The sequence below is a fragment of the Lagenorhynchus albirostris genome, chromosome 2 (genome assembly GCF_949774975.1).
Source record: "Lagenorhynchus albirostris chromosome 2, mLagAlb1.1, whole genome shotgun sequence".
Classification (NCBI taxonomy): domain Eukaryota; kingdom Metazoa; phylum Chordata; class Mammalia; order Artiodactyla; family Delphinidae; genus Lagenorhynchus; species Lagenorhynchus albirostris.
Window position 1 is genome coordinate 39103670 of NC_083096.1, and position 14342 is coordinate 39118011.

The 14342-nt window shown below is 47.2% G+C and overlaps 1 protein-coding gene across 2 annotated transcripts in view; it reads right to left on the minus strand.

Annotated features, from left to right (window-relative positions):
- The window catches only part of KCNH1 (potassium voltage-gated channel subfamily H member 1), a 409184-nt gene that overhangs the window by 103744 nt on the left and 291098 nt on the right, over positions 1-14342 (minus strand). For both annotated transcript variants that reach the window (XM_060130812.1, XM_060130802.1), the window contains exons 8-9: positions 13677-13876; positions 7635-7887 (exon numbers count right to left, since the gene is read on the minus strand). In XM_060130812.1, the coding sequence (XP_059986795.1) occupies positions 7635-7887; positions 13677-13876 (453 nt within the window). The remainder of the gene's footprint in view (positions 1-7634; positions 7888-13676; positions 13877-14342) is intronic.

Below are 14342 nucleotides of genomic sequence, written 5' to 3' on the forward strand. Positions count from 1 at the left end.
GGCGGTCCATCTCGGACTCCTACATGTGTCCTATATTAACTGGTATTCCTTGGGGCTCTGCTCTAGACCTTGTTGCTTCTTACCCTCCTCTCTCTCCTCGAGTTTTCTCAGCCTCTCCCTTAGCTTCAGTTGTCACCTGGATCTCAATGATCCCCAGGTTTATACCTCGAGCTTTGATCTCTCTTCCGAGTCCATAGAATCTCCCACTGGATACTTGCACTTAGCTCAAATCCACAGATTCAAAACTGGAACTGGTCCTGCACCCAGGGAAACCTGCCCATCCTCCAGTGTTTCTCCTCCCTGTGAAAGTTGTCCAAGTCATTGCAGACTCTACCCTCTTGCTTGTCTCCATATTCAATAAATGACTAAGTTCTGATAATTCTATTTATCAGATATCTCTTGGATCTGTCTACTTTTCTTCATTCCCACTGTTGTTAAGTCAGTTCAGGCCTCTCTCTTCTCTCAGCACCCTCCTCACTGGTCACCCTGCCTGCTACCCATTCTCTTCACAGCAGCCAGGATGATCTTTCTAAACACAAATGCGATTTTGTGACTCTTCTCTTTTAAAGTCTTTGCAGATGCTGCCCCTCTGCCAGGGAACACTCTCTCTTTAATCCCCTATGCTCAGCACACCCCGCTCCCATGCACCTGGTGGAATTCGGTTCATCATGGAAGTCTCAGCTCAGATGCCTCCTCTGTCAGGAAGCCTTCCTTGATTTCTTCTGGCTGGGCTGAGTTAGAGGCCTGTCTTATAAGCTCCCATAGCATCCTGTTCGTACTCTTATTACAACTCTTGGCACTCTATTTTATACGTGAAACTGCATATTCACTTGTCTGTTTCCCTGGTGAGACTGTTAGTTCTATGACAGGAGTGTATGTTTGGTTCACTGTTTTATCTCCAAGACCCAGCACTACACCTGGCATTTTTATGGAATGAACTAATCAACAGATCAATGAAAAGATGGGTCTGAGTGGAATAATGTAAGGTGGGACAGGATTTGAAAGACTATGAATGACTTAGGATGGATGACTTTGAGGACAGGACTGGCCCCCAGTCCAACTGCAAGAACCTTGGCGTCCTCAGGTGGTGGCTACATTGTCAGCCTGACTCCAGAAGGAATTTGCTGACCTGCTCAGAAAAACTCCCGTAATTCCCTCTGATCCAGCTTAATGCTGAGCTGAAAATTTATGGACCCATTTAAAAAGAAGAAATAAAAATGATGGATGTTAGAAATTACCCTATGATACAAATGCTCTCCTTAAAGGAATTAAAATTGCACCCCAGTATGGGTCACCAGCCTTCCTCGTGGAGACTATATGAGTCTGAGGAAACAATGTTGGCACAGCTATCTGAAGGGGGGCCCACACATAAATGGTTACATTAAAGCCGTGGCTTGGAAACATCATGACAATTCTCCTTCTGTTCTTCACAACTGCAGTTAGATAAAATTAAATTAGCCAAATGTCTCTCCACTAAGTGAACACATCACAAATCTTCCACTGAAAGCAGGTGATAATTTTCCAGGATGGCTACAGATAAGAATTCAAAATTGACTTGATTTTTCCCCTTTTGTTTATAAAAGGATATGTGTGCATTGTATAAAATAAATGAAATATATTGAAAAAGTAGAAAATATTGGCTCTTAAGACCGCCATGCAGAAAGCTTCAGTTAACGTGTTGGTACATTTTCCATCTTTCTTCCACTCATATGCATTTTTATGTAGTTACAGTTACTGCATATATAGTTATATATTCTGCTTTTTTCTCCACTTAACATTATATTTGAAACACTTTGCATTCCAATCAAACTCCTTATACCATCATCATAACAACTGCCTTGATTTACCATATTTTTTGATCTAACCAGTCCCCTCTGTCTGGGCTCTAAAGTTATGAGAATTTCCTTTAGAAAGCTCTATTAACTCTGCACCTATTTTTTCTCCCCAGGTTCCTATTCTTTCCTCTGAATCCTAAATCTCTGTCTTGAGCCCTGGCTTCTCTTCCCCGTTCCAGACCTGCCTTTCTGAGTAGCTGTTAAACACTCCACTTGGATATCCCACTGGCCTTTAAACGCAACAAGTCAAACCGAGCTCATCACCTTTCCCTCTCACCACCTCTTCCTCCTGACTGGTTTCTTCTGTTGCCGGCACCTCCATCTCTCCACCCACCGGGGGTCAGTCCCCTCTCACCTCCCTGTATCTGCTCCCCACATCCTATTATTTACAACCTTTCAGACTCTCCTCCCAGAATGTCTCAGCCACCTGACCCTTCCATGCCAGCTTCAGCAAGTACAGGTCACCCAGTTAAATCTGAATTTCAGATAAATGGGTACATTTTAGCATACACATGCCCCATCAATATTTAGGAAATACTTCAGCTAAAAATTATTCTTTGTTTATATGAAATTCAAATTTAACTGGATATCTGTGTTTTATTTGGAAGCCCGACTCCTGTCTCGGTTTCTCCGGCCCACACCATAACACCTTTCATCCTTACTATAAGCCGCAGTCACCTAATGGTCTCGTCTCTATGTCAAATTCGTTAATTTTTGCAAATCACAGCTCTAACAGTGTCACACTTTACTCACCACCCTTGGTGGTTTCCCACTACCTCGTTCCTCAGGCTCACATTTAGAAACGTCAACAGGCTTGCCCAGATCTGCCTCTCCAGCCCACGTCCCACTGCTGCCCTTCATGGTTCTCAGCTCCATATCCTAGAGGTTCCCCCTCTCCCGCTCTCTCTGGCTCTTCTTCCCCATGTCCCTTCCACCACCTCACTCAGGCCCTCATGATTTCTCACCTGAGCTTCCCTGTTAGCCTCCATGCCTCGATATCTGTGGAACCCAAATCTTCATGTCACTCCCATGTTTAAAACCCTCTCTGGGCCCCTCATCCCCCCAAGATAAAGTCCAGTCCCTTATTCTGGACCATGGGGACCTTCACAGCCCAACCTCTGCCTTTCAATTCAATTCAGCTCAATTCAGCAAACAGCCTCCAGTACCTTCCATGTGCTGGGCCATGCCAGAGATATGAAACCAAAGGACCTCAGCTCATAGGCGACATGCAATTGATGCAGTGTGATGGTCTTAGCAGAACCACAGGAGGCCTTGGAGACTTAACCAGTTAGTGGCAACTCCTGCAGGGAGTTAGTGCAGAACTGGGGTCACAGTTCATCTCCAGTCCCAGGTCCAGGGCTCTTTCCGCTACTCAGTGTAGCCTGGCAACAAAAACGTCTGTCTTGCCCAAGACGATGAACCAAACCAAAACAAAAAGATACAAGATGATCTGAGATTAAAATATAAATTAAGTATTAAAATGCAAAACCCATAAAAGTTACTGCAGGGATTCTAAATCACAGTGAAACAGGAGCATTTAAACACTGCACTTATAAGATGGAAACACAGAGATGGATCACACTTGAGCTGAGCCCTGATGAAAGCTCATCTCTCATTTACATTGGTCAACTAACACAGAACTGAGATAACAACTTACTTGACTTGCAGATGCTAAGAGTACCACTGGGGCAGGGACAGAATGAGGACCTGTGACTTTTTATTCTGATATCTATGAAAAACTAGAAGAAGATTACTTTTTAAAAATCTAATGGGGCTTCCCTGGTGGCGCAGTGGTTGAGAGTCCGCCTGCCGATGCAGGGGACACGGGTTCGTGCCCCGGTCCGGGAAGATCCCACATGCCACGGAGCGGCTGGGCCTGTGAGCCATGGCCGCTGAGCCTGCACGTCCGGAGCCTGTGCTCCGCATGGGAGAGGCCACAACAGTGAGAGGCCCGCGTACCGCAAAAAAAAAAAAAAATCTAATGAATAAAATGCACAGGCTAAAGGCTTGAATTTATTTCAAAGGGCCAAGAAACTAAATTAGAGAAGCCACGAAGTGATTTCTAAGAGAATTCCAAAAGGAGATTAGGAGGGTATCACCTGAAAAATCAGGCAGAGAACCTCAGAGGGAAAGGAGAACACAAGAGATCATCTAGTATATTCTCTGTCCTCAGGGGACAGCATGGCTTTCAATCCAGGAGAGAGGTCGTCTGTGTTTGTGGGACCATGTTTTTAAAGTGTGGGCTGACAGCAGGTCAAGTAAGTAATTTAGTGGGTCATGACAGTCAATTTCTTTTTAAATGAAAGTGAATAGAATCTAGTAGGAAACACGAGGTTGCATTTCATGCAGCAAGAGTTCAGGGCTGCGTTTTATGTATAATTGTGTGTGTGCACGTGTGTTTATTAGCTCATAATACAATATACATTGAGTCAAGAAAGTCTGAAAAACACTTTTCTAGAAAACTTTTATTAGAAAGGGTTTTATTTTTAACACATACTGAACACACTCAGTTATGAGTCCTGACCCTTTTCCTCATTTTTGGAGTCTGTGCTAAAATGAAACAGAGAATGGGGGTGGAATGTTAGAACTGGAAGGAGGAAACAGATGAGCAGAGCGTAAATGAGTGAACTGATAACAAGAGACTAGAGACCAAAGGAATGAGATGGATGAGTTCTGGGCTTTTTCCAAAAGCCTCCTGTTTTATGGTAACTAAGGATTCCCTGGCTATTCTCACTGGAGCACTGGGTACACAGTAGCTGCTCAATAGTTACATGTCCTATAACCTTCTAGAAGCACCTGTATTCTCTCTATGGTAAGAGTTGCCAAGCAGTGTGACTGGTGCCTTTTAAATAAGGTCAGTCTCCTCCTTGAGGAACTCCTTGCAGCAGCTGCTTGAAGGCTGGGCTCATGCTTGATCCAGTGATGCATCCCCACCTCTGTGCCAGGTGCCTCAATAAATTTCAGTTGGACTGAACTGAAAGGCATCAAAGGACACTAAAGATCTAGTTCTAATAGCCATTGGATGCTTAAACCCTCTCTACAAGAACTAACTGATTTCAGTTCATTGAGCAGAAGGTACTCTAATTAGAGGAAAACAACAACAACAAAACTCCGAAGTTTCCAAGGGAAAAAGAGCGTGGACTCTCTTACACCTCTTGGCCCAGAGGTCAAGTTCATTCAAAGGGCCTGTGTTGTCCTTTTAAAGAATAAGAGCCTCTTGAAATGTCAAAGATTCTTTAGGACGTCAAGTTTGGACCTACTTTCTGGACCCAATCTGGCTCCTGGGGATACCTGCTTTTTCAAGTCTGGACAGCATGAGGGCAGCAACCACTTTGAATCTGAAGCTGCTGAGCTATTTCAGAGGCCCCATCCACGCTGCTGGCTAGAGCTGGCAGGATGCCCAGGAGGGACCGAGGCGGAGGGCTGGACTTGGAGAAGTAGTCAATTGACCAAATAAATCAAAATTGAACCAAGCCCTGGTTGCTTCCCCACAAGAAGCTCCGGCTGAGGAGAAATGAGATGGGGCTGGGAAGTAATCATTTGCCTTCCTCACCCTCTGCAGCTCTTCCTACCTCCATGCCTAGGTGTCCAAACCCAACCCCTAATAGTGCAGCTGTTTAGCTTAGGGCGGGGGGTGGGGGGGGCGTGGTGAGGTGTCAATAAGGAAGCCCTGAGCGTGAATATGTAAGGGAGATGGCACTAGTCTGAGGCTAGACTCCTTGGAAAGGCATATGGTGAGCTATCAGTGAAGGGAATGGGTGAAAGATGCCTTACACCAAAGGATCAAATTCAAATTCAAATAAGGAAAGAGTCACTAGTGATAGTGACTCTTCTTCCCAGCCAGGCAAATGTCCTGAGAGAGCCATCACTAAAGGAAAGTCCTCTTTATCGGGGACACTAATTAGTATTAAAGGTAGAGATGAGTAACCTTTCCCTGCAGTGATACTAAAGCAATGGCTTTGCCCTTAACGTGTGCTATTCCTTACACACACGTCAAATCTCATGTCTCTGTGGATGAGAAAGGCAAGAACAGAATAATAATCCTGTCTGCAGAGTTCAGTGGACACTAGGAATCCAAAACTTATTTCGACAAACAGTTTCAGCCTCCATCCCCCACTGAATCTCTATCCCAGCCTCCCTCCCACCATCTGTCTGCACACACTGAAGGAATACAAAGCATCCTTGGGTTAACCTGAGTAGAATATGATCAAGAGGGCAAGTTGGGTCAGGGGAGAAAAGAGGCTGCATATCATACTCTCAAATCAAGCAGAAACAAAGTTTAGGCTTTAGAAAAAAGATACTATCTATGTCTTGATACTTGGTTTGAATCTCAAGTCTAACTTCAGTTTAACAACGTCTCCCTGCCTCAGTTTCCTAAGAAAGCACACCCAAAGATTAAAAAAAAAAAAAGAAGAAGCCCACAGTGTCTAGCGGTGTCTGGCAACTGAACGGGCCAGCAAACTACATACTAACACTGGGAATGAAGTGATGCTAAATAGATCAGAGCAGAGGTTCTGGAGTCAGAGGGACCCCAGGATGCTGGCTCCATGGACCTCATCAGCTATGAAGACTTGGGAAAGTTCCTCAACCTCTCTGAGCTGTCAGTGTCTCATCTACAAAATGGGGATAATAAAACTACTTCATAGGGTTACTGTAAAGATGAACTGAGCATCTGTATGTAAAATGCCTGATACAGAATATATGACCATAAATGATGGGTATTATTATGAGGGCTTGCCCCCTCAGAGAGGTAAACATGCCCCCACTAAAGAGCTGCTCTGCAGCTGCCTCAGGCAACCAGATGAATCTCTCAAAGGCCACTGATGCTCAAATACCAAATACCCACGTTCCCCCATGTCATGCCTCCTCCCCCCACACTCCCTATTTACAGTGCCTGGCACGCCGCCTCCCAAGTTTCCAAGTGAGGGATCTTGCAGTCCTCATTGACTTCCCTCTCCTCCCACAGCCAAACCATCATCAGGTGCTGTTGATTCTACTTCTTAAATATGTCAACTCCATTTGCTTCTCTCCCTCTGCCCACCACAAATATTAGTTCGGGGCTCCACCAACTTACCCCTAGATAACAGGTCTCCAGGCTCATCTCCCTACCCCGGTCTTCCCCCTTCAATTAACTCTGCAACTACAATTATCTTTCTAAAGTACAAATCTGATCGTGCCTCTCCCTTGCTTTAAACCCTTCATTGGCTCCCCAAAATAAAATCCAAGTCCCTTAACATGGCTTCCAGAGCCTGCCATGATCTGCCTAGGGCTCAGAGCTCCCTTCCCAGACTCATCTCTCACCACACCCCTCCTTACTCTGCGTGTTCCAGCCACACTGAGTACGCACACTTGTACAAATGAATCATGACTTCTCTCTCTCTCTCTGTGGTGATTTCACACATGCTTTCCCCTCTTCATAGAATACTCCTTTGTCCCTTCCCTTCACCATGTTAACTCATATTCATTTTTTAGGTTTCAACTTCGATGTCATTTCTTCCAGGAAGCCATCCCCAATACCTGAATCCCGGATTAGATGTCCCTTCCACTGTATACAAATGTCTGCTAATTTGTTCACCTCTCCCCAGTAGAGCCCCTGTAGGACAAAATCCATTTCTTTCATTGAAACATCCCAAGCGCTTCAAACACTGCCTGGCACAAGACAGGCACTCAGATATTTGCTGGATAGATGTATGGATGCCAACCATTGGTCCTGCCCTGTGGAGCCATTTCTGGTTGAAGGCAGTAGCTAAACCAACCCCGGGTACCAGCAGGTTTCCATCCAGCAAAGGCAACACCTACCTAGAATGGCTACCACCTCGTCATCCTGGATCACCTCCAGGGAGCCGGAGACCACAAAGCAGAGGCTGTCAACACTCTCTCCTGCGTGGTAGATGAGGTCCCCTGGGGCGCAGTGCACCGTCTGGAACTCCATGGCCAGTGCCCGCAGGCAGCCGTCGCTGGCCAGCCGGAAGGCCGGGTGCTCCTTGAACACCTTGCGGTTCAGGTGCACGCAGATGTCAGCTCTCATGTCCTTGGGGCAGATCTGCAGGACCTGGCAAGCATGGGGAGAAAAAGTGTCAGGATCCTCGGTGTGGCCTCCAGCTCACTGCTTCGCAGGATGGAAGCAACACCCACTAGACTAGACCGTACCTTTCAAGGCACCAATGGACAAGACAGCCGCAGTGACCCCAAAATCTGTGCTAAATGCTCAGGACAGGGGCCTGAGTCGGGGGCTGGGAGTATGTTGGGACCCTTTAGACAGGAAATCCAGGAAGCCCTCTCTGAGGAGGTGACAATTAAGCTGACATCTACATAACGTGTCAGAAGGAGCCCTATGAAAGAAGAACATTCCAGCAGAATAGCCAAGGCTGTGAGGAGACCTGAGCAATAGCCAGCGTGAATGACGGGAAAGGTGGGCATGGGAGATGAGGTTTCAGGAGAACGTCAAGCACGACAGCATGTGGAGACTTTTAAACTATGAAAAGATCTTGATTATGATACTGAGTGTAATGGGGACACACTGGAGGACTTGGAACAGGGGAGTGACAGGGCATCCTCTATATTTTCAGACGATCATTGCAGCTCCAGAGTGGAGTTAGAGGGCCAACTGTAGGCTGGCAGGAGTGGAGCCAGGAATCGAGTTAGCTCACTCCTGCAGGTGTCTAGGTGAGCAGTGAGGGGACTTGGACTGGGATGCTGGCAGGGAAGCCAGTGAGAAGTAATCAAATTCCGAATGTATTCTGAAGATACAGCTGACATGGTCTGTTGATGGACTGAAGGTGGATGTGATTTGAAGAAAGATATTAAGTAATATTTACTGAGCACTTCCTATGTGCCAGGCATTGCTAGGCACTTTGGAGTCATTCATTCATTTCACACACATCTATGGAATACCTTATTGTATGCCAGGAATCATTCTAGGCTCTGAGGATGTAGCGTGAACAAAACCCCCTGCCTGTGTGTGACTTACTATCTAGTGGGAGGGGACAAGCAAAATAAGTAAAATTTAGAGGTTAGGGCTATTTGCAAATAAAAAACAAAATAAGTAACATTTAGCAGTAAGTGCTAAGGAGAACAATGAAGAAAGAAAGCAGAGGGAAAGTCAGGAGAGTTGTGATTTTACGTTTTCAAGCAAATTGAAATCCTCACATAAACCCTATGATGTAAGTGCTATTATGGTACCATTTTACAGATGATGAAACTGAGGTACAGGAAAGATCAATAACTTGCTCAAAGTTGCACAGCCAGGAAACTGCAGAGCTGGGCTCTCCAACTAGGTAGTCTGACTCCAGAGCCCAGTTTAGATACAAATCACTTCCTATATGATAAAGCTGCCCAAAACAAAAGGGCTTGTAATTTGACTCTCAGCGTCTAGGAACTCAAGGCAAAATGGAAACTGTAAGAGGCCATGGGGGTCTCATATTCCAAAGAAATAAAAATTTCTCAGCCTTTCCTATGGAGAGAAATATTTCTCTGGACTAAATTTTTGCAAGAAGTCATTCATAGCTCCTTACGTAGCAAGCACGAAGTAACACAAGAGGACACCTTCAAGTGTAGTTTTCCAGAAAAGTCAGGAGTGTTCCTAAAATAATCCTTTCTCTTGTCCTAGCCTGTGAACAAAGCTGGGGGCATAAAATCAACCGTGTTAAGTGAAGACATTTCCTTGGGGTGCTGGTTACTTCCCCACCCCTGCTTCTCCGCCTCAGCACAGGACATTTGCCTCTGCATCTGGTGCTCACCTCCGAATTTTTTTTTTTTTTTTTTTTTTGCGGTATGCGGGCCTCTCACTGTTGTGGCCTCTCCCATTGCGGAGCACAGGCTCCGGACGCGCAGGCTCAGCGGCCATGGCTCACGGGCCCAGCCGCTCCACAGCATGTGGGATCTTCCTGGACCAGGGCACGAACCCGTGTCCCCTGCATCAGCAGGCGGACTCTCAACCACTGCGCCACCAGGGAAGCCCTCACCTCCGAATTTGGAAGTCCCTCAGCCTCCTTCAAAACCCAGCTCAAATCTCACCTTGCCCAGGACAGCTCTGCTCCAATCCCACCCCTCTGCATGCCCCCATGCTCTGCACTGGAAAGAGGAGGTCAAACAGTTGAAATCCCAGTTCCTTCCTCTCCAAGTGACTTAACTGCTCTACACTTCAGTTTCTTCTATAAAAAAGCATGCTGCTAATGTTGCCTTACGAGGATTCAATGAAATTATATCTACCAGTACACATCCTCAGGACAGCACCTGGCCCCAGTCAGGGACTCAATAAATGCAGGTCCCCGTCCTCTATGTGTCTCTGCGTTCTTGCTCTGGGGCTGTAGGATGCCAAGGAAGTGAGCATGCTCTCTGGGAGTGGGGATGGAGGACTGACTGAGGCAGAGGAAAACTCAGACAGCCAGTGCTTAGGCAGAGCGCTCACTAAGTACTTCTCCTTCAGGTTCAGTAAAACAAGACTCCTGTAGAAATGCAGGTTTAAGTTGGATCCTCTTCTCTCCAAGCAGAACACCAGGGAGTGGGGAACACTTGCTTGTCATGTCAAAACCGTGCCCAGTGGTTTGAAACAAAGATTTGTTCTCTAGGTGATTTCACCTTTAAATATCTCCTTTCCCTTGGGCTGGGCTTTGCTGGCAGAGTGTGGAGATAATGCTTTATTCATGGCCACTGTTCCAGAGCCACGGGAAAGCACATGTGGAGAGGAGAGGGCACTTGGAGTTGAGAAATTACACTCTCACGGCCGTCAGCATCTCCATCAGCATCTCCATCATTCTTCTGTTGGCTTCACACTGGCAGGGGCTCCTGAACGCCTCTCTCTGAGGGCGGGTGTCAGCTCAAGACCCCGCAGCCTTCCCGGGCCACCTGCCCTTCCACTTGGTTTGAGGAGAGACCACTCTTGCTGATCCCTGAGGCTTCGAAGGCCCCACGGAGCTGTCCCCACAGAATTTCATGGAGTCTCCCTGGGGGAGAGGAGGGGTGGGGGTTAGGATGAAGCATGGATGCGAGAACAGGCTTTAGGATCAAGCAGATCTCGATTCACGTCCTGGCTTCCACATGTACTAGTCGTGTGGACTTGAAGCTATGCTTCTTTCCCCAAGTCGTCGTCTTCTAACTTGAGTATAGAATTCTTCAGAGGATTCCATGAGCTGCTGTGTGAAAGTCCTGGTACGATGCCCGGCGCGGGACAGGGCTCAATGCATGGGAGCTGCCTTGTCTGCTCTGACATTGTTATCAGAGCAGAGCAGCAGGTCAGCCTGAGGGAGGCTTTGAAGTCCAGGAGGTCAGAGCTAAAAGGGCCTTAGAGGTCAGCCTTATTCTTAAAAGTCATCTAGTTTCCATGTATCACAGACAAGGAAACTGAGGCTCAGAGGGACCAATGATGTGCTCAAGGTCATCAGATAATTACTGGTAATACCGGAGTTGCCCAGCACTCCCACCCTTCCATCGCACACACATCACCTGGTCATCATCGACCATTCTGACCTGGATTGGAGGGGAGGGAAACCAGGGAAGGGCTCAGAACCTTGGGACTGGCTTTCTCCCCAGGAGCTGCCTGCCAAGGAATAGCGGCCACCCCAGGCCGGGCTGGGCTCTGCACTGAGTGTCACAATAGTCCCCCTTCCATCTGGACCAGGACGTGGGGCAAATCCCAGAGCCCTCCAGGGAGATAGCAGGGAGGGGAAGAGAGGGCCAATGCTGATGGGTGCTGTCTCCCATGGGCAGCCACCCAGCCCAGACCTGCAGTGAGGGCAGGAAAGGGTTTCTTTCCCAACAACCAGATTTACAAAGGCATCCTGGCCCCTGGGAAAGGGAGCCCCAGGGCTGAGAGATCAAAGTTCCTTTCTGCTCCATCAGCTGCCAGGCACCCACAGAAGCTACAGGGACCTGGTTGAGACGGCAGAGCAGAAACAACAGGCACAGTGGCGCCAGGGGTTAGCAAAGCCAGGGATGAAGTCCCACCCAGCCGATGACCTGCCTGTCTGAGAAATGAGGGCAACTTCACCTGGACTCGTCCTTCTTCCCTCCAGTACATGTTTTGAATTAAAAACAACAACAAAAAAGTAATAGTAGGAAAAGCACAAGCTTTGAAGTCAGACAAAACTGGGTTCCAACCCTGACTCTGCCATTCTGAACTCTGTGACCAGGGGCAATTAATAAAATTAATTGGGTTGCTGTGTCCTCACCCCTTCAATAGAAATAAGAGCGGATGCCTCCCAGGGTTGTCATGAAGCCTAAGTAAAGCTCGAATGCAGGGCCAGGCACGTGCAGTTGTGCAGTAAACATCTGCTCTTTTTTTTTTTTTTTTTTTTTTTTTTGCGGTACACGGGCCTCTCACCATTGCGGCCTCTCCCGCTGCGGAGCACAGGCCCCGGACGCGCAGGCCCAGCGGCCATGGCCCACGGGCCCAGCCGCTCCGCAGCATGTGGGATCCTCCCGGACCGGGGCACGAACCCGCGTCCCCCGCATCGGCAGGCGGACTCTCAACCACTGTTCCACCAGGGAAGCCCAAACATCTGCTCTTAATGCACCTTCAAGACAGGGTAGCTGGTTATTGTTATTATGGCAGATATTCAATCAATCAAGGTATTGTTCTGTTTAAGTTGGGATCAGTTAAATTTAGTTAAATTTCCCCAATTAAACTGTCAACTCTCAACTGACTCTTCCAATGGAGAAAGGCCAGGAGCATGGAGAGTTGATCCCCAAGGCAGCTGAATTTGGCTCTGAAGGCGTCATAAGGTACTTTTGCAATCGTGATATCGTTCTGTTTGCCTCATTCTAACAATGAAAGGTATCAGTATTCCCTGAGCACTTAAGGAATGGTGATTAAAGGGAGAAGTGCTATTAAAAAGACTTGAGAAGCAGAGAAAAACTAACCTAGGATTACACCTTTGCCCATAGCAAATATTACAAAGGAGATCATTCATAAATGATTAATTGAAAGTCCACTGTATCTTTTCTCTGTTCTTTCCAGTACCACCAAATTTTCTTCACTTTATTGAAATGCATCTAGAATAATGCAACTCTTGGAGAATGATAGATATTTACTGCCATTTCCACTTTACAGGTGGGAAAACTGATGCCTAAAAAGGAGCCTAAGGGATGCTCTGGTTAAGTCAACTGCTTATTAAGGCACAAGCCCTTGGTCGGTATCTCCCAGACTCGTCTAACTAATAGGACATTGGTTAAAAATGCAGATTTCCAATCCCCGCTCCACCCCATTCCTCCCCACAAAATTCTGATTCCAAAGATCTGGGATTGTGGCTGGGAATCTGTTTTTAATGACCATATCATGGGATTCTCAGCAGAGCCAAGACTACAGTAAGGCAACAGCCTTGGACACAAAATTTAAGGAGATGCTAAAAACTCAGTCATCAAGATAAATCAGAGTTTAGGGCAATACTCTGAAAAACCAAAATTCTTGCAAAAAATCCATGATGAACAAAATAGCGCAAGTTTGAATAAAGAGCGGATCAGCAGCAATTCTGTGCCATCTTGGAGTCCGAGGTGAAAGGAAAATCAGTAACGCTGGTCATCTCACCCTGGCTGGCCCTGATTCTTATCAGCATACCAGCCTGGGAAATCCTGTCCTAGACAGTTAGACTGCAGGTCCATCTCTTCTCCAGGAGACACTCCTGCCTTTCCAATTTCTAAAATAATATCTCTTAATTGCCAGTTCTTGAGAAAGGCTGATCTGGAAGCAATCAAAATCTTTGGAGGTAGGACCTGGGATTCCAAAACTACACCCAGGAGAATTCAGATGCAGTCAGGTGTGAGAAGCACTGCCCTAGGTGAGCCTCAGGTCTCCCTGGGAAAGCCGAGAGACAAGTGGTTTACCTGAACCTGTCGCCTCCTTACCTTCTCTGTGTCGATGCCTCTGGACATGGACCAGGTAGACACGATGTAATCCATGACGCGCTCGCTTAGTCCCTTGGGAACCTGGTAGAGCTTCAGGAAGTCCCGGACGCTGTTGAGCATCTCATGATACCTATTGGTGTTGGCGTACATCTGCTGGAAAATAGTTGTCACATTCCCGAAGATGGTGGCATACAGAAGTGCTAGAGAAGAGAGGAGGAGGGAAACTACACATCAGTGGTCCGTGAACTAGGGCCCAAGAACGCCCAGCTTCCTCAGAGCAGTCCAATGGTCAGAGCTGCCCACCCATTGGCAGATGCTTCTGACCTTCTCAGAAGAACCTCACCCCATGAAGCCTCTGGAAGTGGACCCAAAGAAAGAGTCTCCAAACACCAGGTCACTAGGACAAACTTGTGGGAGGCAGGGCTAGGGTGGGGCAGCTGGCATGACTGGGGCCAGAAGTAGGAGACAGACAGCAGTGGGGGCTGGGTACAGGAGAACTGGACTGCTTCACTGCATACGTTTTTTCACAAAAAGGTTGAACCATGCCTGAAGCCCTCAGTCAAATGTGTTAGGTGCTCTGGACCAGCCCAAATCCAAACCTATCAGCAAGCCATCATTTTAAAGCCCTGCTATGTGCCAACTACACTACCTGCCAGAGACAGGATG